We start from the raw sequence: 22,364 nt of genomic DNA, 5'->3' as shown, positions 1-22,364 counted from the left end.
GCAAAACGTTCCCGATTTTTGGAGAAAAATCGGAAATCAATTTAAGTGCGAGATTCCGTTTTTATTTCTTCACATTTTAAAAATTTGGGTCGGGGGGGGGGGGGGGAGGGGTTACAGCCACAAGCAAATATGTACTGTATTTTTTTCTTTTTAATGGGTATTTTCTAATCTGATATATCATCAATATCGAGGAGTTGCAACCCCCCCCCCCCCCCCCCACTCTCAATTTCGTGAACAATTTCCAGATGAATATTTTTGTTGTATGGTGAGGATTGAGTAAAAATGTTGTGTTTACCATGCATTGATTTTTTCCTTTTTGTTCCGTGACAAAAATTTTGGAAAAAGGAGGTAAAAAATCATCAAACCAATAAAACAATATTCGTTTTTATTTCTTGATTAAAATTAAAACTGGCCCGTCATTTTTACTTTTCCCTCGGGATGGCTAGCGAAGTATGTATACTGAATGCAAATTTTGTCTGAAAATAATAAAAACCACACAAACTTATAGTTAAGCATTAATTTTCTAAAGCCAGGGAGGGGAGAAATTGACCCCACCGACCCCCCTAAATGACGTTCCTGAAAGAAAAATTTTGTTGAATGCTAAAAATATGTAACATAATACAAACCTTTTAGTTTACCTATTTCGTTATTTATTTAGTTTAATTATTTTATTATGAATTTTATGTCCCATATTTAAGAACAAATTTATTTTAGTTCTGCATTTTCAGTCTTTTTCCTTTTGTTTTTCAAATTCAAACATCTGCCCCTGTTTATGCAAGAATGCATGTCAGCTGCTGATTGTTTTAAACTAAAATTAAATTAATATTTACTTTTCTTTTTATATCGCAGTTAATGACAACAGGAGCGAAAGTGTTAGTATTTTCAAATGATAATTGGATGCTCTCGAAGGAATGTTTTCGTTTTTGACAAAACAAATCTTTAACAAAAATGGTTTTATTGCACCAAAATATGAGTTTTATTATTATTATTATTATTATTATCTTTTTTTGCGATCGCTATATTGCATTTCATTCTTTTACACTTCAAATTTTTATTACTGTACTGTTGAAAGTTATTTTTTTATTCGGATTTTATTTTTGTATTTAGTACCTTTGTTTCCTGCAGTTTATTTTTCATACTGAAAATTGTCAACTTGTTTCTTTCGTTTTGTTTTTATGAGTCGGCCTTTCATTAAATCCCTTTAATACTTCAAAAGTTCTGTTACTTTATTTCTGGGACAGTTTTAAATCAAAAATACTGTTAGTTTATTTTACATTAGAAATAAAGTTTACGCTAAATATGTTTCCTCTTGACGTGTGTTCAGTCCTATCTCTTCCTATTTTTTCCTACTTTTTTAAGTGATTTTTTTTCCTACTTTTCCTACTTTTTAAATTTTTGACTCCTTATTTCCTACTTTCCCCCCCAAAAAACCACTTCGGGGTCTGATCCCGCCATCTAACAACACCGAAGATCGTCCAAGTAGCGATTTTGAATCTTCAATTTCGAAAAATTACCAGGCCCTTAACCTTATCAAATATAGCCTACAACCGCATTTTTAAGAGTTCAATTTTGAAAAATTCCTGGGGAGTGACCCTTGAAATCCGTCCCTCTAATATCAATAAAAAATAAGCTACAATTTTGCTAGTTCTAATGGGGATGAACCTCTGAATTTTTCTCTCTAACATCATTGAAGAAAGTCTAAAAACCTTTGTTTTAAGGACATCAATTTCGCAAAACATCCAGATAACAGTCCTCCCTGGAACTCCCCTCTCCTTAATATCTTCAGATTGTCAAAAATTTCGTTTTTGGAGCTTCAATTTTGAAGCATTGACTGGGGTGCTAATCGACTCAAAAAATCGGTATTCTAGTAGTTCAATAATTCTTGGCTTTCTAGGACTTTTTTACCGTTTGATAATAGACTATTTGCATCGGTGACATTTCTTAAACCACAGTTATTTCTTTAACATTCACAAGTGCAGTCTATAATCACGTTTTTAAGCCATAAATTTCAAAAAAATTCTGGGGAGGGCCCAAACATTTGCTTCCTTTAACATTACCAAAGATCATCTCCTAGTTTTGACTTCCCAACGGTCCTGTTACTTTTTGTATGTGTGTTATATATTACACATATACTATCTGTCTGGGGGGATTTTTTAAGTGCTCTCCCCCCCCTCCCCCTTTTAAACGAAAAAGAAAAAACTATTTTCAATTTGTTCACCTACTCTTCTTGGAACTTCAGATGGAATGCAATCGCGTTTTTAAGACTACAATTTTGAATTATTTTCGAAGAATCCCCATCCTCCTTCCGCTAACTTCATCGAAGATCGACTGAAATTGCGTTAATGGGAGGTGGACAATCCCCTCAAATTATCACCCCCATCGCCTCTCCCTTGCATCCGTGCTTGCATTTATGCATTTTGTTATTTAATACCATACTAAAACAATTGTTTCCACTGAAAACGTTATGCGTATCAATTACTCTTATTGCAATAACATATCACAAAACCTTGTTCTAAGTTTGTTTGTTTTTTTGCTGGGGCGAGTGAGGAGGGGGAGAGGGGGCACCACAAATTAACGTCCTAGGTGTCACCCGTTCTGGGAACTCCACTATAAAATCCCATTATGTCCTACATTAGTTTATTTAAATTATTTTTCACTTCCAGTAGCAATACATTTTTACGTAATATTTTTTTCCCTAGCGGGAGAATAGTTGAATGTTCCAAAGTAAAGACGATGTGGGTAACAAACAAAAATGTGATTTTTCCTCTTTGTAATTCATTTGGTGAGGGGGGGCGCCAGGTGTGTGGGGGTGCCGAAATTGAAAAAAAAATGCCCCCTCCTGAGCCGAATCCTGGATCCGCGCCTGCTAGGGGGGGGGGGGGTATATCACATCTGTACCATAGCTTGTTATCAAATCATAAATATGACTGCTATTGAATTGTTTTGTAATTTTTAAATCAGTTTATGCTGCTTTAATATGTTTTTGTTTAATATCTGTGTTTTGTTTTTATTCAATTATAGATTGAACATCAGAAGAGATCACCTACTTGAAGATGCATTTACTAAAATTATGGCTGCATCAAAAAAAGATTTACAAAAATCGAGACTTTATATCAGTTTTGCTGGAGAAGAAGGGTATGTAATTACATTTACTACTTTATCATCATTCTTTTTGATGTCATTTGCTGAAATATTTCTTGGCTTGTTGAATCCATCTGCACAGTTGTACATGTACAGTAGTACCTTCGAATAACGAACAGTCACTGGACCGAAAGTTTTGTTTGTTATTGGGACAAGTCCGCTATTAGGGATGATTACAGGGGTCTGTCCAGGATTTTTCACAGGGTCCGTTTTTTGTGAAAAATCAAATAATTTTGTGAAAAATTTATTAATTTTGTGAAAAATGAATTAATTTTGTGAAAAATCAAATAATTTCGCAAAAAAATTTTTTTTTTTGTTAAAATGAAATTTTAGAATGTAGAGATGGCACAAACTGCATCAATTAAACTTAAAGTTGAGTGTTTTCCTCTTCTATGTCGAGAAAATCATTCTGGAGTGGTCTGATATTTGGCGGGGGGGGGGGGGGGGGGGACATCGCTCTCTCAAGTATCAATATTTATATACCATTCTACATTATGTTAAATTATACTAGAATTATTTCTGTACAGTATTTAAAATAATTGTAACAAAAAAGTAAATAAATAAAATAAAATTCAGAATAGGGGGTTCAGCATTTAACTTTTTGACTGAAGACGCTCTTAAAAAGCACAGAATTTCGTTTAAAACTTATAAATTCCGTGATTTTAACAAAAATAAAAAGATGTTTTAATTGTTTACCTCTTAACAAAGCGTAAATATCATCAAAAATTCTAAAAATCGGATTCCCGTAGCGGATGCAAAGAGATCGCAATTCTCAAAGTGAAGGCATCAAAAGTACAAAAACGGCTTGTGAAAGAAATATTTTTGATAAAATTATTTTAAAATTGCATTTTAGAGTCCTATGATAAACATTTCATTAATATCTGTGGACACAGTTGAAGCAAAAAAAATAATAAATAAATAAATAAAATAAACCATCTATTCAGCATTTAAATTTTTGACTTAAAAACAGAAAATGGAATTTTGCTTTTAAAACTTGAAATGAGAGTTCTAACAGAAATAAAAAGACTTTTCATTTATTTGCATCCTAATGAAGCGAAGTTAGCTTGAAAAAGGAACAAAATATGATTCTCATATCGGATGTTAAAAGATTGCATTTTAAAATGTAGACATCTAAAGAAAAAAGAAACGGTAATTAAAAGAGTTTATTTAAAGTTAATCATCCTTGTTAGCATCGAAAAATCAAAACCCATATAATTTTCTCCCAAAATAACAGTTAAACATCGCACCGCACCCACCGTAAAAACGCAAATATTGACAAGCTGGTAAAATGATGAGAATATTTTCTAATCAAGTCATTATAAAGGTTAAACGCCAGACGCTAAGTGGTGATAATTTTGAAGTTGGTAACCCTATCTGAAGCGATCATATTTTTTCCCCCACCCTTACTATCCCTTTGCAGTTCTAAGTTCATTTCGCAGATATATATTATTATTGTTTATTAAATCACGAGAGGGGAGAAAAGTGCTTACCAATGCCATTTCAGAAAAGCTTACAACAGGACCGCTGCTAATTAGCTGTGATAAAACAAACAACCATTATATTTATTTGGCAGTAGCAATTATTTATCGCTTGAAAGAGCATCGCAAGAGTGCCGATTTTTTTTTTTCAAAATTAGCCGATTTTGTATAATCTGATCCCTTTAATTTGACTTAAAAAAAGGTTCAAAAAATTAGCAGTTTATACACAGAAATATGCGTTATTTTACTTTCAGATTTGCTCTTTCAATAAACAATTTGTGAAAGATCCGATCTTGTTTATCAGAATTTTGTGAAGGGTCCGTTTTGTTTGATCGGGATTTTGTGAAAGGTCCGTTTTGGTTGATCGGATTTTTGTGAAGGGTCCGTTTTGGTTGATCGGATTTTTGTGAAGGGTCCGTTAACGGACCCAAATATCCTCTGGCCAGACCTCTGGATTACTTTGACAATTTTTCTTTTTGAGCTTACAGCAATTAATTTAACAAAAAAAAAAAACTACTTTAGTAATTAAAATAGTACTATCAGCTTGCTCTAAAGCAGCGATTTTCAACCAGTGGTCTGGTGAACCGGCACCAGTCCACAGAAAAATTTGACCGATCCTTAGAATATTTTGCACATCCATTTTAAAAAAATTTCCTTTCTTCGAAAGAGAACTCCATAATTAATAAAAATAATACCCTTAACAACATCTCTTACATGAATTTTGTGTTTACTTTTTGTACTTCACGATGATATTTCAGCATTGTTTATTATTTCTGTATAATTATTACAATAGTTACTTGCCTTTTTCTTAACATTTAAATATTTTTTGAAACAGTTTTTTGAAGCCAAATAAAGTTTTATTTATATATTTGTTAATTTATGGTTATTATAGTTTGTAAAAAAGGAAAAAAACCTCAGCCGTTTGCAGAATCTTTTTACCGGTATTTAAGTGTATATAACAGTACTCAATTTTTTTTTTTTTTTTTTTTTTTTTCCCCCTTTTGAATAAAGAAAAAAGAAGGGAAAAAATCTCATCGGGCTGGGGAAAAAAAATCACGTTTTTAACATTTGGGAGGTGCAAGGTTCCCCCCCCCCCTCCAAAAGAAAAAAAAGAAAGAAAGAAGAAAAACATTGCTGGTCCACGAATTTTTTTTCTAAAGCTCTTTCCCTTCTGCAGGTGGAAAAAGGTTGAGAAATGCTGCTTTAAAAGATTTGTCATAGCTTCGTATAATGTACTATATTTAGTTTTCAAAGTTTAACTAATCATTTTGTCTTGCATAAAGTAAAGGTAATGTTCATTAGGTTGGTAGTAATTTAAATGACTAAAACATTCATTAAGCAGATTCTACCACCCTTTTCATCATTGACGATTTGTTTATTGATATAAATATTAAAATTGTTGCATGCAACAGTACAGGCAGTCACTTGGCGATTTCTACAGTTTCAGGTTTTTTTACATTTTAATGGAACTTTTAACGTTATTTACTGGAGTTTTTCATTATTTGTTTGGTGGGTTATTTTCAATTTTACTAGAACCTTTAACTGTTTCTTGTGTCCTAACATTCATTTGGCGGAGTTATAATATTTCAACATCAGTTTTGGAATGGCCATGGCACCAAGATGTTTAAACTCGCCACAACCACTTTACCATTCCTTTGATCCACTTTCCTATTGTTGCCAAAATTCGTCATAAGTGAAGGTCTTTCTCATATGTATTTCCAAACAGGTATTCAATTTTGTAGTAAGTTACCACCGTAAGCCAGGGCTAAGGCAGAAATACTTTAAATACACCGCCAGCTCAGTTATTCCATCCGAGGACTGAAGTTTCGTGCTTTTTAGCACTCATCAGCCCGGAATAGGAATCACATGAGCTGGAGGCGAAAAACCTCTTAAGGGAGCCAAGAGAGCCAAACCAACTGGTAGTTAATGCAGAATTAGCACTGACCAGACGAGCGACCGCAGCAATGGCGCGGTTCACCATGCCAGCTTATTTGTTTTTCACCTCCAGCTCATGTGATTCCTATTCCAGGCTGATGAGTGCTAAAAAGCATGAAACTGCAGTCCTCAGATGGAATAACTGAGCTGACGTTGTATTTAAAGTATTTCTGCCTTAGCCCTGGCTTAGGGCGGTAACTTACGACAAAATACCATGCTTTGCCATCAATCTTAGAGTTGAACCTCACCATTTCTGTGGTCGCTCGTCTGGTTTGCTAATTTTGCATTAGCTACCAGTTTGTTTGGCTCTCTTGGCTCCCTTAAGTTGTTTTTCGCCTCCAGCTCATGTGATTCCTATTCCAGGCTGATGAGTGCTAAAAAGCACGAAACTGCAGTCCTCGGATGGAATAACTGAGCTGGCAGTGTATTTAAAGTTATTCAATTATTTCACTCCTATTTGTGCACTTGGCTGGTTGAGATCATGACTCAGTCACCATATTTTAGCCAATAATTGTTTCGTTTTGGCTTCATCAGCAAAGCCAAAAATATACATTTTTTTACTGCTTTTTTTTTGTGTGTGTGTGTGTGTTTGAAGGAAAGCACGCTACAATTGGACATGGTAGATTTCAGTAATTGGGAAAATGGCAATCTTTATCAGCGTCAAACTTTTGTCATCAGTGCCTGCCTGTTTTTCCTGGAATGTTTTTCCTTTGTATACGTCAAGGATGGATACAAGGGAGGGGCAATGGCCCCTCCCTTGTATCAGAGTCAAAATGCAGGAACTCTCACATGGCATATTTTTGATACTGAAGTTGAAAACAGTTTTAGAGTATCTTCAATAGTGTTATGATAAAACGAATTCTCCCTCTTGCTGAAATTGTAGCACATATCTTAACACTTTATTGATAGGGATCTGAACTTTGTATAGGAAATATTTCAAAGCTCCAAAAACTCAATTTTAGACGATGTTAGATGATATTAACCCTCTGACGGTTTTGGGTCATGAGTAAGGTACTTAAAATTCTTTCCCATGAAAAATGTTTTTGGAGTAACTTGCCATGTAAATCAAGTGTCCTCCTACCTTCTATCATTGCTGCCGTCCTGCGCCTCGAACCCTTTGACAATGAACATTTAGCATCAGAAAAATAAGTGTAAAAGGCTTTGGAAATGTGCTCAATAAGGCATGATAAGACGTTCAAAATCATCAGAGTTTAATAGGATTATACGGTTTAGGGCTCTTCTCAGGAAAGTTTCAAAAATTGAAGTCCAAAAAGAAAAAGAAAAGAGAAACTATTATAAGACACTTTTGATGGCATAAAGGTAAGGGATGGGGTTTGGTACACTCCTCTACAATATTGTAGAAAAGAAAGTGTGTGTCTCCTCCCCCCTTCTCAAAAAAAAACTAAAATGAGACGATCTTTCATGGTGTTTAGAGGGGAGGGGGCGGAGGTTTGAGAATTTATAAAAGGAAGGATCTGAAATCAATTGCCCCCTCCTTAAATAGTTTCTGGATTAGTCGTTGGTATATGTATACAAAGAGTAGGGAAATATCTATTTGCATAGGGTTACCAAATTAAAATTATCCATGCAAAAAAAAAATTCACGACCATCCCCAATTATCGAAATATCCCCATCGGTCATTTTGAAGCATTTTTGCTCTTAAATATTGTCCATAAGCAAGTCATACAGTTACTTTATTACATTTGGAGGCAAATTTTTACGCTGAGTTATGTTTTCTGCTTGACACCTATTTCTGTCATCAGTATTTTTAGAGACCTCATTTTCTCTGGCTGAAGTTATTAAACTGCAAAAATGTGAACTACTCGTTAAATCAAACATTTTAAAATCCAAAATTTATAATGGAGGTTTGTTTACAGTTAACCGGTGTCATTCGAAAATAAGTAATAAGTTCAAAGCCTGTGGGGCATACTTTAGAGAAATTAATGTATTGACATTATAGGATGTATAATTTTCTGTAAATAATTACCTTTGACAACTTTTTAATGTGCATTTGCATTTCAGGTTGGATTACGGTGGACCATCACGTGAATTCTTTTTCCTCTTATCTCGTGAACTTTTTAATCCTTATTATGGCCTTTTTGAATACTCTGCAAATGATACGTACACTGTACAAGTAAGTCCAATGTCTGCCTTCGTTGACAACCAACATGAATGGTTTCGATTTAGTGGAAGAGTTTTGGGGCTTGCATTGGTCCATCAGTACCTTCTGGATGCTTTTTTCACAAGACCTTTCTATAAAGCATTGCTAAGATTGTAAGTATTGGAGTATGTTAATATATTTGAATCATTTATGCCAAGATTTTTCATACAATTTAAGAAATACAACAGTCACATAGTACAGTTGGGCCTCTGTTTAGTGACGCTCTATTTAATGACTTTCTCTATTAAACGACGACTTTTCACGGTCCCAGATGATCCACTACAGTGTTAAAAGCATTCTATTTAAGGACGCTTTCTATTTAAGAACGATTTTTTGTGGTCCTTTGAAAGTCGTTAAACAGAGAGCCAACTGTACAATTATTTTTATTGTTCATTTTTCTGGTGTAGCTTAAGAGTAATGTATGATTTTTCCTAAGAGTTACTCTACTGGCCATTTTTCTCATTATGGATAATGAACTGACTGTACAAAGCAATAAAGACTTTCCCTTTTCCCCATTCCCTTTGTGCCACATGCACTTGACAAATTACATAAAACATTTAAAATTAAAACATGCCTACTGCTAAATAAATGTTAAATAATCTCAAATAATATTTGAAATGTTAATAATAAGAATTTTATCATTTTGTAATAAAAATTATTTTTGGAAAACTGCAGCATGTTAAAATCTGCAAGATGGGGCATGTTGGTCCGCTTTTCTACTTTTCTTTTTTTTTAATCTCATTAAAAAGTTTCAGACTTATGAAAATTACTCAGCACTGGAAATATAGCAATAAAATTTGTTTCTGAAGAGAAAATTTGTTTAATATAACTGAGATATATTGTGCTTTAACTTTGCTGCACATCCTCCTACTGTTGTTCATATTGTGTTCAGTTGTGCCTTTTACAATGTATACCAATACAGCAATATAGTTTTTTCAGCGAAATAAGTTTTTAGTTCTAATTTAATTGTTGCTACATTGCTTGAATTCCATTACAACAAACAAAATTTGCAATCCCTTGAAGTTTGTTGTAACGGGATTTTACTATAGTTAATTGAGAGGGGAGTGCTTTTTAATAAGCACATAATTTCACTTTTCGTAGCTAGAGTAAGAAAAGGTTACTGTATAGTACTTAGGTTCTTATGTTATTCCAATTATGTTAAGAAGTAAAATTTGTAAATTGTATTTACCTTTAAAATTTATCAATCGATTTTCTTCCTCCACTAGGCCTTGTTCATTAAGTGATTTGGAATATTTGGATGCAGAATTTCATCAGTCCTTGTTATGGTTGAAAGATAATGACATATCTGATATGGGCCTTGACTTAACTTTTTCTGTAACTGAAGAAGTTGCTGGTCAAATAGTAGAAAAAGAATTGAAACCAAACGGAAAAAATCTGGGGGTTGCAGAGAGAAACAAAAAGGAATATATTGAAAGAATGGTTAAATGGAGACTTGAAAGAGGAGTGGCTGAACAAACAGAGTCGCTTGTTAAAGGATTTTATGAGGTAATTGTTGATTTTTGTTGTGTTAACAGTTTAAGGAAAATTAGGAGAAAAAAAAATTGACTTCTGATGTAACTTGTTTCATCTATATGTAAGGTAAATGTTCCAGTGGTCGACCATTTAAAAGATCAGTTGTTGAGTTTTGTTAACCTATAAATTTCATAGTATTATATTCATTCTTAGTACTATACTGCGGTGAGTAGTTAATCATATACTTATTTCCGAGGGTTACTCACGGCTTTAGCAGATATCGGAGCCTAAAAAAGTTTTCAGTGCTATTTTTGCTAGCATGTACCAAGTAGTATCCACATTTAAAAGTAGTGGCGTAGTTCACTCATTGCTTTTGAAGCAAAGCAATCATATATTTAGCTCTTCTTTTTTTTCACGACCTTAAACTTTGACCCCTACTCAAGGACAAACAAATCAGTTTTTTAGAAAAAGAAACTTTACTTTTTCTTATCATAGTACCATTAACACATCCTGAAATTTTCAGGAAAATTGAAGACATCAACGATCAAAAGTGTCCAGCTTTAAAAAAAAAAAAAAATCAAGTATTATCAAAAAAAGATGCATGCTGGGAAGAAAAGCTGTTGCTTCACAAAAACATTCTGTAAACTTTTTCAATTTACACGAAATTTAATGATTGTGTTAGGTTTTATTGTGCTGTAAATCATACTGTAATAATGATCAAGTAATTGTTATTCTATAGAATACCTAGCCAAATCATAGAACTTGATAATTTTACGTAATTTACTTGTCAAGTAATTTCAATCAAGTTATTTCTATGAAATAATGGAATTCACACCTTAACGGTAACTCATATCTTATCTTATTTAAATTAATTATGCATAATTTTCATGTTTTAAAGGTTGTTGATCCTCGTCTTGTATCAGTGTTTGATGCACGTGAATTAGAGCTTGTCATTGCTGGTACTGCTGAAATTGATATCTGTGATTGGAGGAAAAACACTGAATATCGCTCTGGTTTGTATTTTTGTTTTTACCTTCATCTTTTTACTATTGAACCTTTCATACTATTATTTACCTTTCATACTATTAAAAAAAAGCAGCATAGTGGGTAGTTTGATACAAAAAAAAAATAGTAGTTTGTAGAGATTTCTGGAAACTACTTTTTAACAGACTTCAAAAAAGGAGGTTGTGATTTCGTTTTGCATTTTTTTATGTATGTTTAAGTATTACTTCAAGAATACTGGACCGATTTGATAAATTCTTTCTTTTTGGAAGGGTATGCTTTCCAGATGGCCCCATATTAGTTTTGTCTAGATCTGATGAGGGGTCCTGGAGAAATCTAAGAAACTTTAAATTTCATATGTTATGGCTATGTAGACCAGCTTTTGTCAGCTCAGCAATATGTCACAGGTCACGTGGTTTTGGCGCAAACGGTGCATTTTTTTGACGGACGAATCTTGTCGTGAACAATACTTAATTCTCACGCATCGAGATGTTTAATTTTCACTGCGCCGCCTGTTAATTTTTATTTATAGTCTTACTAATGTATTTATTACTCATGTAGCAAATCAGTAAATTAAATGGATATTACTATGAAAATTTCATTTAGTCTTTCTTTTTTTAAATATAATATTTTAGTTTTGAAATATATTTACTGTTCAATTCAAGGGGTATTGAAGACAAAAATCACCCCCCCCCCCCTCCGATGATTAAATTTCTATTCCTTAATAAATAACTGGAAGTGCGATTTCTGACGTTTGACAAGTATTCTAGATTTAATATTTCAAGACGCCCTCAGTTTAATTTACATTTATGGCAATATTAACTTTATCGGTGTTTTTTTTTTTTTTTTTTTTTTGTGGTACTATGCTCCCCGATTACTAGAAGATGCCAACAGTATACTTCTACAAGTCGTCTAATGGTCTTCAAGTTCGGATATGAGGGATCCTGGACCAGAGTTGTTTGGTTTAAACCAAGTGGTTTAAAAAAAGAAAAAACACGTTTTTTTCTATATATATATATATATATTTTTTTTTTTTGAAAAATTTAAGTGTTTTTCCCCAAATGTTTTCATAAATGTTACATATAATTGCAAAGAGTAAAATCTAATTAATGCCAAAATAACCAGCAAAGCTTTTTAGCTAAATTACAGATTTAATAAATTTAGAAAATTATATTTTTTAAGGTGATGCAAGTTTGCTAAATAGTTTTTGTTTTATCATATTATTTTTTTCCTTTTTTAAATCTATGAAACTTTCCTACTAGGTACATAAAAATACAAGGCAGACAAACTAAGTTTTTCTAAAATTGAATAGGAAAAAAAATCCAAGTATAGCTCTTTTATAATTTTTTAATTATCATTATTTTTCAGTCTTTTGCATTTTAGAACAGTCCAAAAATCATATTTCAATGAAAATTTCATACACTACCTAATTTACTTGATTACTTACGATTTATTGAGATAGATTATGTACCATTGAAGCGATACATAGTATAAAAGTATCTTAGCACTTGAATATTAGCAAGAGAGAAAAAAATATTTCTAAAGAAGTCCAAGAACACTTAGAGTAGGAATAAAATTGGGCTTATACCTGCACTTTTTGCATCCCCAATAGACGAATCAGTCAGAGCAAGAAAAGAAAACATATAAAATTATGAAAACAAAAAATATTCATGTGACTCTGTGCTCTTATTTAAAAAAAAAAATGTCTAATTTTCAGCTTCCAAGTACTTTTTTGATTCCAATTAAAAAAAAGTCATGTATGAATGGTGGAAGAATCAATAAACATTAATTTTTATGACAGTTTTCATTTATTAAAATATGTTAAAAGAGGATTTTAATTTTATAAGTTTGTACTAAGGCTTGAAATTTAAATGATTTTTTTTATTTTGATTTAAAAAAAATTTATTCCTAAATGCATTAAACCAGGAGAAATGTCTACATTACAATGGAAAACATACTGATTTTCTTAAAACCTACGTATCCTGTTTCTATAATTGTTGTCACTGATACATTAAGTAAATAAATTACATTTTGTAACTTTTTTTTAAATATTTAAGCAAAATATGCATTGATCTTTTGATTTTTAAAGTTGTATAATGTACATCAGACTTATAATTCATTTGTAGATACTGCAAAATACTTTCCATGTTTAAGAATAGGTGATTTTAATTTTATTATTTTTTTATTTACAGCAGATAGCCATAATTATGAAGAAACTATTTTTCAAGAATTTATTCTTGGTTATTAGTAATTATTAATGTCTGAATATCACAGTAAATTATTTCTTTGATTATTTATATCAAGATCCATTTACGTATTGTATTTTTTATAATAATAAAAGATTTTCAAACAATATTCTCCTATAGAAATATCCAAGTATGAGGAAATAAAATTGCAAGATTTAGCTCTTAATTATTTAATTAATTACGAAGAAATTGGGTACAAATATTAATATTAAACATTCCTTAACAATTAATTCATAAAATCTTCATGATTTTCCTGAAATAAAATTTTTTTTCTTCCAAATAGTTAAAAAAAAAAAAAACAAATAAACCTGGTTTTGGGGGGAGGGTTCAAAAAAAAAACGGTTTTTATACCAACCCTGTCCTGGAGAAATCGAGGGCACTCATCAAATTTCATACTTGCGCTTTGTTGTTTGTAAATTCATAGTGTCTCAGTGAAATTATTTTTATGGGTTTTTTGTTTAATTTATAGGAGTGATCTAACTTAGGTCCCAAACCTTTGCTTCACCATATTTGTTCTTTAGAAAAAAATTATGGGCAAGAAACAATCAACTTCATTTAATTTCAATATTAAACGATTAAATATAAAATCCATTGTTAAAGAAAGTGCCTTAAAACAAAGGTACTTTCTTTACTTAGTGTTGAAGAAAGTACCATGGAACATTAATATTAATCAGGGGTGCCCCCTTAAAGGCAGGAGGGGTATTTTTCCTTTATAGGGGAGCTCTTACTTTTGGGGAGTATCCCCCCCCCCCAAGTATTCCCCTGCATTTGTCATTAGTAATCATATCACAAATTTTGAATAAAGACTCCTCTGAAGCAAACAGGAAATTCATTTACTATCATTGCTCTAGTAGTAATTTAATCTAGGACTGTAGTGGCCTGATCAGTAAGGTGTCGAACTTGTGACCGGAGGGTACCGGTTTGGATCCTCACTGGTCGAAGATCCACCGTCTTCATTAATGGTGACTGGGGGTGTTAAATATGCTTATGGTCACAAAGTGAAACGATACTTCTGGGGGGGGTTCTGGACCAGGGATTGCTCGGTTTCTGGTCTGGTTCAAAAAATCAGAACTGTCTTCAGGGTCCCATCCAACAGGTTAAGCCACAAATAGTGGCAGGTATGGGGGACTCTGGAGTGAAGAGTATTTTAGTCTTCATATATACAACATCCGATTAGATACTCTGTTTCTAGTGTCGTGTTGATCTTCAACGGGGCCAAGTAAAGAGAAATGTGACTTTTTTCACGATTTACTTGACTCGTATTATTGTGAAATATAAAATAGTTAGGAAAACCATTAACATTTAAATGGTTCTAACTAAATTAGCGCTCAAATAAATCCCAAAGAGGAACACAGATCAGTTTTTAGTGCAAATCGTATAAAATGTTATGCACATTAAGATTTTTTCTTTTTTTAACCAACTTCAAAAAAGACGTTCTCAATTCGTCAGATTCTTTTTATATATGTCCCTCGTAAACTCAAACACACATAGACCAATTTGAAAAATTCTTTTTTTTTTTTTCTCGTTTGAAAAAGTATATACTTCCCAGGTGATCCCATGGTCATCAAGTCAGTATCTGAAGATGCAATTTTTGAAAAATCAAGAAAACTCTTCAAATTCTACAGGCAAAATTAAAGCGGTTTCTGTTGCTTTTTAGTGACTCATGCATTTTTTTTTTGGAAAGTGTATATTGATCAAGTCAAACTGATGATGAAGACAATTTTCTTTGTAAATAATTGTGCATTTAAAAGATCCTTTCTCCACAGTTTTCGGAAGTCTCTGAGACGCTGTGCTCCATTTCTTTCTCTGTTTTGCTCATCTTAGCTGTTTTCAGACTCCTGTGCGCGATGCTTTCTCACTCGAGATGTACGTGAGGAGTGCACCACATACTCTACCCTACATACTTATTTTATATTTACACCACTAAAAAGCAAAAAATAAATTATTTTCAGATAAAAAAGAACCGACTTCAAAAAACAAAGAGGAACTAAAAAGTAAAAATAATGGGTCATACTTACATACGATTTCCTACCTAAACATATTAATCAAATTCATTTTACAATTCCAGTGCAAAAATCAACTAAACACCCAATTATAAAATAAACACTGATTTTAGTTACTATACGATGAATTATTTTAATACCTAACTAAATATATACGATTTCTTAATTTTTACTAACCTTTTGAAATCGGGACCTCCTAACATAACCTAGTAGGTTTAGATTTAAAGATTAATTTCGTGTATAGTTAAATTAGTGTTCAACTCACGTAGGTTGTCAGTTACGTTAGGTAGTAGTTTATAGAAGACCCCGACTTCAAATGGTTATTAAAAATAATTAAGACATTGTATATAATTAGTTAGGTATTAAAATAATTCGTCTTATGGTAATTAAAATCAGTGTTTATTTCATAATTGGGTGTTTAGTTGATTTTTGTACTGGAATTGTAAACTAAATTCATTTATACCTTTGGATAGGAAATCGTATGTAAGTATGACCCTTTACTTTTTAGTTCCTAACTCTTTTTTTTTTTTTTGAAGTCGGTTCCTTTTTTATTTGAAAATTTTAAATAGGCTGAAAAAAAAAATAAAGATTCAAACAAATTTGACTGGCACAAATTTTAGACAGGTACATCAGCTGATGCAATGAGAAATAAGCCTCCAAAAAATATGAACTGACATCAGATAGATCGTTTTGTCGCCATACCTTCTACCTGTTTGACGACTTTAGTTTGTTTTTGCCATCATATTTTCATATTCCGCCAATATTTGTATTGAATAGAGCTTGACTTGAAAAGAAGGGTATATGAATTAGCAATAACTGCCAATTTAGTAACTCCTTTGTTTTTTCTGACTGCCGAAAATGTCCCGTGGATGCACATTTTAGATTTAAAAGAGATTATTGTTCCAATACTGTAAAAGCACTTATTTTCACAAAAATGAAGATAGCAGTGATTACGTGAGCTGAAAATTTCATGAATTTTATATGAACAGACCAAAAGTTGATAGATATGAGCATTACAGTGTTATATAAGAGTATATGATAACGGACATTAATAATATTAGTAATATTCCATTTTCAGATGAGCTGAGTTATCAATCTAAAACGTTTTTCATTCAATTCTATTACGGTGTGTGTGTGTATGTATTAGGGTGTCTTAAAAAAATCGAAAGTTGTTTTTTCAAGTCGCACACCCTCTTATATTTTTCCTTTTTTCGTCAAAATGATTACAAAAAGTTTCATATAATTTGAACAAAAATTCTATTGATATAACGTTGCCTTGATATTCCACATGCACCATAGAAACACTTATTCAAATTAAAATACATTTTTGGTATCCCACACTTTTCCTTACATTTATAATTTTTTTGGATACATATTTTAAAAATGTAAGGTAAATATTACGAAATTATCAAGCAGTATTATTAAATTATAAACAGTAAAGTAGGTAATTAGCGTTTTGCTTTCCTGATATATTTAAGTGTCCCACATATGGACAACCCAAGAAATAGATTTTTTCAAGGTTAAGTTAAATTTTTCATTGAAAAAATATTTTTTTAATTATTCATTTCCAAATGTTGATCTGAAAATATGTTCACTAATAATTTTTAAACTTGATATTTTATTTAAATTTATGTGTAATTTTTTGAAAGGTAAATAGAAAAAAGATAAATTTTTTGAAGAAAATTATAAATTTTATGCTTAGTGTGGGATATCTAAATGTTTTTTTGCGGTATATGTGTGGTGTGTGGCGTATAGGGGTAATGTTTTATCAACAGAAATTTATCAACAGAGTTTCTAAAAAAAAATTTTATTTATTTGGCATAGCATACAAGTGCTGGTTTACAATATCAGACACAAGTCGGCATGGGTTGCCTTTTGATATGAAATTTTTTTTTTCTGAACTGTTTTGACATAAGATAAAAAATATAAGAGGGTATGATACTTGAAAAATTGACTCTCATTTTTTGTGGGCCATTCTAGTGTGCATGCTTTTTATTTATTTATTTTTTGAAAAGTAGCAAGGTAGTGACTACATTTCAAAAGTAGTTTGTAGTTGATACATTTATAAAAAAGTAGTTGTAGTTAACTACATTTGTAACAAAGTAGTTGTAGTTTGCTATAAAAAAATTTAGTCTTTCCAACCACTGGTTAGAATTAATATTTAATAGTTTTGAAGGCATTTATCAGGATGGAGTTTGGCCTTGTTATGCATGATCAGGATTTTAGAAGCATGAATTTTTATTGCTTCTTGGTTTTAAATGTTATTTAAACTTGCTTGATAACAATGTAAAAAACAAGACGTATTTTTTTTAAATGTATTTTTGTAGTTAATGCTTTAAACTTGATTTTATTTTATGAAACTATAATTTGCTATCTTTCAGGATATCATGACAATCATCCTGTTATCCAGTGGTTTTGGCTTGCTATTGAAAAGTTTGATAATGAAAGGCGATTAAGGTTGTTACAATTTGTGACGGGAACATCCAGTGTTCCATATGAAGGTTTCGCTGCTCTCAGAGGCAGCAATGGCCCAAGAAGATTTTGTATTGAAAAATGGGGAAAACCTACTAGTTTGCCTAGGTGAGTTTATAATGATTACTGGAGAAATATTGATGTTTCTAACACTTTAATCATTCAAGGACCATAAGCTTTAGGATCGAGTAGGAACATTTTTTATACATCTTTATTTATAAAAGTTGTATGTGACTATCTATATCATCGCTACTCCTAGTGAACGACAGAAAACTGAGCATCAAACCAAGTATCCATATTTTTGTAATTTTCTTGGCTACTTTAATTAGCAGAGATATTAGTCAAAAACAATTAAAACTCTTACTCTTTCTCCTGGTGGTTCTTCTTTGGAATAATTTTCCCTTCGTTCGGAAGACTTTTCCCCATAATATTGCCTATAATATTCTTCATCATTCTGGCAAGTGGCCAAGCGCAAGTCGCTCACACAGCGAAAGTTTTTTTTCTGCTTAAAGCATAAGTTATTGAATAGTTCAGAATAGAATGATCCTGGAGCTGCAGCGCATTAATTATTGTTTATTTGTTGCACATTGTTTATTAATTGATGTATCGACACAGGCAATGTGTTTTTTGATGCGATAATTTTTTCATTCGAATGAGTGTAATTTACGTACTGAAAACGTCATTTAAATTTATTTTACTAAGAGAAGCCAAGGGAAGTACAGCTCCTTCGGCGCTGTAGTTTAGTACTTTGAAAGAACAGAGTTGTACAACAACCCACTGGAAGCGTATTATGAGAGCCGATGTAAGCGGGGAGGTCAAGGCCAGCGCCTCAGGTGGCTAGTTCAACTATTAAATGGTGACCTAAATAATATGTAAGTCAAGTTCTGTGAAATTAGTTATTTAGTTTTTGTGTAAATTAATGGGGCTGGTGTGTCTGTAGGCCGACCAGGGGTGCAAAATTACAACAAGTTTCTAAAATTTGATTGATTTATTATTCAACTCTGAAATATTTCGATAACTAATGCAGTAAAGCATTGTTTATGCACCATTCAAGGGACTGGAGTGAAACAACGTATAACTGAAACATTACTAATTATATTTTTACAAGTTGGATCCTACTAATGCAATTTTTTTCAAATAAGACACTTTTGATAAAGTTTTTTATACAGCTAGCAGAAATTATTCTGTATTAGTTCTACACTAAAATCAATAACTGAATTTTTAAACAAAACAGTTTCAAAAATGAAATAAATCATACCTTTATTTTATATCCTGAATACTTGATTTCAATGTATGTTTCCAATATTACCGTAATAATATTGTGCGTTAATGCAGGGTGCTAACTAAAGTTTGTTGCCATCCCAATAACTTTTGAATAGCTAGAGCTATAATCATAAGAGTTGGGTCTAGGTATACTAAGCAGTCATGTGCTACACAATGAATTAAAATATCCCCCTATCATATTTTTAAAGAATCTGTTCTTTTTTTTTCAATGGCAGGTACAAAAGACCATACTGATATATTCAAAACAAATTGACAAAGATTTATGGGAACATAAAATTACACATTAATATGCGAACATAATAAAAACACATTAAAAGAACCTATGTGAACATAAAATTTTTCAAAATGGCTTCATATTTGATCCAGATAAACGAAGTTCTACTATAAAACTTACACATTAAAAACTTGGATAAATTGTCGAGCAAAAATATCAAACAGGAACTTTTAGAATGTGGGAATGTACAAAAGGTTAGAATATTCCAATAAAATTACCTTATTTTCTTCTCCCTTTCAAAATAATATCATTCTGTTCACACATAAAGCTTGGAAAAGAGTCCCCTTACCCTTAAAAATTCAACTTTTAGGTTGTGAATTTTACTTACAAAGTGAAAAGATCATAAAAGGCTTTATAACAGCCATGTCATTTGTGGAGTTATGTAGTCTTTAGTTGAGTGACATTTCTGTTAGTTAGAAATCATGTATCTGAAATATGAAGTTATATTTTTAAGCATTGTCTCTTTTTGTGATATTCTGAAAGAGCTATCCATAAATGTCAGGCTTTTTTTCAATATATTTTAGCCCCTCTTCCCCTTGTCATAAAGTGCCACACTTCACCTTACCGCCTCCCCTCCCTTTGTCACATGTCATGTTATTTTTCATAAGCATATCTTATAAAGAATGCGTAATGTCACACTTCTTGCTTCCCCCGCCCTCCCCCTTGTTACAAACAGTCCTCCCCCACCCCCTTCCTCCCCTCACAAAGCCTGACTTTATTTATGGACAACCCCTGATTACTTTTCCTACTTTTCAAGTGTTGTATGTCTAATGCAACGCCCCCTTAATACTAAATGCCTATCTCATTTGCCTCAGAAAGTGATATTCTGTTGACTTCCGGTACGGAGAACAGAGCTAACTTAGCGGCAATCCGACAGATGTTTTGCTATGGGAATGGATCCGAACAATTCAAATCAAAATATTAATTGATTAATTTCAAAATTTAAGTTTAGAAATTAACCAATTGTTTTCTTTGTTATTAATTTCTAATACTTTCGATAGATGGCAGACTCCATACCAAAGTCTACTCGTCCTTGTTCCCTCAATTTTGGTTCATTTTTGTGACATGTTAAAAGCGAGAAAGCAACAGGACTTTAGTATTGAGGAGGCATTGGTCTAATGTATGTGCATATCATTTCATTTGACGTTCCATCTTTTGAAACTGCGTGTTTTATTTTGCAGGGCACACACATGCTTCAACAGATTAGATCTTCCTCCTTATACAACATATGAAATGCTTTATGAAAAACTGCTTCTTGCTGTGGAAGAATCTAGCACTTTTGGCATTGAGTGATCAAATAAATTATGTTGCCTGCTATCTGCTTTTATTGATCACTCAATGCCAAATGTTGAGTGTCAAAGGCCCTTCTCCGAATGTGTCGCTTAGACCGTTCCGTGTGCGTCGAGAGGGGCATTCCTGTGGAATAATGGAAGCTTTGTGGTGACAATCTGATGTTCTGATACTGGCATGTTTTGCCTGGGACTTGGGTACCCAAAAGCCCACTTTACAATACTTATGACCTTTACTATTACCCTCCATACTTGTGTTATGGTTCTGCTTTGGAATTACACTGTGTTATGGGGGTCTCCCAAACATTATGGATAAATTGAAATTAAGTCGCAGAATACGTTGGGAAGAGACGGATCATTTTATACAAGGTGTCATTAACTAAATCTGGGAGACCTTTGGAAATTATTTTAAGGAATAGCCATGTGTGCTAGTCATAGAACGAGTGGACTTGTTTTCCACAAAAAAAAAATCAAATCAATGTAGTTTTGTTCCTTGTGGTTGTCCTTTTTATAATCATTTATTTTCAGCACTGTCTATGCCTTGTCAACTTTAGATATGCCAGTAGTTTTGCTTTACTCTGTTAAAATGACGACAAGAGAATTGGTGGAAAGTGCAGAAAGAGAAACATCAAATTTTATTAATTGCTAGGCAAACTTTTCTGGTGTACGAACCTGACCCGGAACTTAAAAGCATAGCTTGGAAATTTCTCTTCATTCACCTCTCAATTTCTTAAGGAAATATACATCCTGTGATGCTATCAAAAGACAGAAGAATCAAAACTGCTTCATTCCAGATTCTACTAGTGATGTAAATATAAATTTTTGTATAAAATGTAAAACTAATGTTCTAAATCAATAGAATTGATGAAGGTGATTTTGAAATTCTTTTAAATTACTAGATTTTTAGATTCTTGAATTTTTGAAAGCTTTGTTGAATTTAAAAAACTTTATTAGAATTGTCTGTCGAAATTGAGTTGACTGTTCAAATTTGTGGTGTTGTCTTTTCAACACATCACCAGATGAGAATTAAATTTTGTCAGAAAATTGCTTTGAATTTAAATCGCTCAACCACTGAATATGCATGAAGTCTAATCGTAGTTGCTGCTCTATGCAAAAGCTTAACTTTCTTTCTTACTAAGCAATGGACTCGAAACAAAAGATAATTTTGTTTTTGTACATATGAAATACTCATCAACATCAAGCTTTGATATCTTCTCATGCATTTTTCAGTAACATCTCATCTGCAGGTAAATTCATTAAATGTAGCATCAAACTTTCAGCTCGTCAAAAACTGAAACTCCATGCGAGCAGTTAGGGCACATTCTTATTTTTTTTTCTCCCGAAGTTTAGTTTCAGTTCGGACTCGAGTAATTTTAACGGCAGATTCTGATTTTGGAACATTTTTTGGACCTAGTTATTTATTTTTCTCCTGTCTATAGTCGATGTATTTAGAATCAGGGTGTCAAAGCAAAATAACTTTCCTACTCCCCACCCCTTCCCCAGTTGTCATGGTTACTTCACTATGACCCCCCCCCCCCCCCCCAATTATAATAACTATAATAATAGTAAGATTTAAATCTTTTTTTTTTTTTTTTTTCAGGTTCAT

At 32.3% G+C, this 22,364-nt stretch overlaps 1 protein-coding gene across 1 annotated transcript in view; it reads left to right on the top strand.

Moving 5' to 3' along the window:
• The window catches only part of LOC129227061 (E3 ubiquitin-protein ligase HECW1-like), a 92,565-nt gene extending 71,604 nt beyond the window's left edge, over positions 1-20,961 (top strand). Inside the window, 6 exon segments of the mRNA XM_054861705.1 lie at positions 3,022-3,135; positions 8,577-8,828; positions 9,942-10,221; positions 11,087-11,201; positions 17,821-18,019; positions 20,651-20,961. Of these exon segments, the coding sequence (XP_054717680.1) occupies positions 3,022-3,135; positions 8,577-8,828; positions 9,942-10,221; positions 11,087-11,201; positions 17,821-18,019; positions 20,651-20,762 (1,072 nt within the window). The 3' untranslated portion in view covers positions 20,763-20,961.
• Positions 20,962-22,364: the final 1,403 nt, after the last annotated feature.

This window comes from Uloborus diversus, chromosome 7 (assembly GCF_026930045.1).
Source record: "Uloborus diversus isolate 005 chromosome 7, Udiv.v.3.1, whole genome shotgun sequence".
In the NCBI taxonomy this organism is placed as follows: Eukaryota; Metazoa; Arthropoda; class Arachnida; order Araneae; family Uloboridae; genus Uloborus; species Uloborus diversus.
The sequence above is the reverse complement of the archived record's forward strand: the minus strand, read 5'-3'. Positions and strand labels throughout refer to the sequence as shown.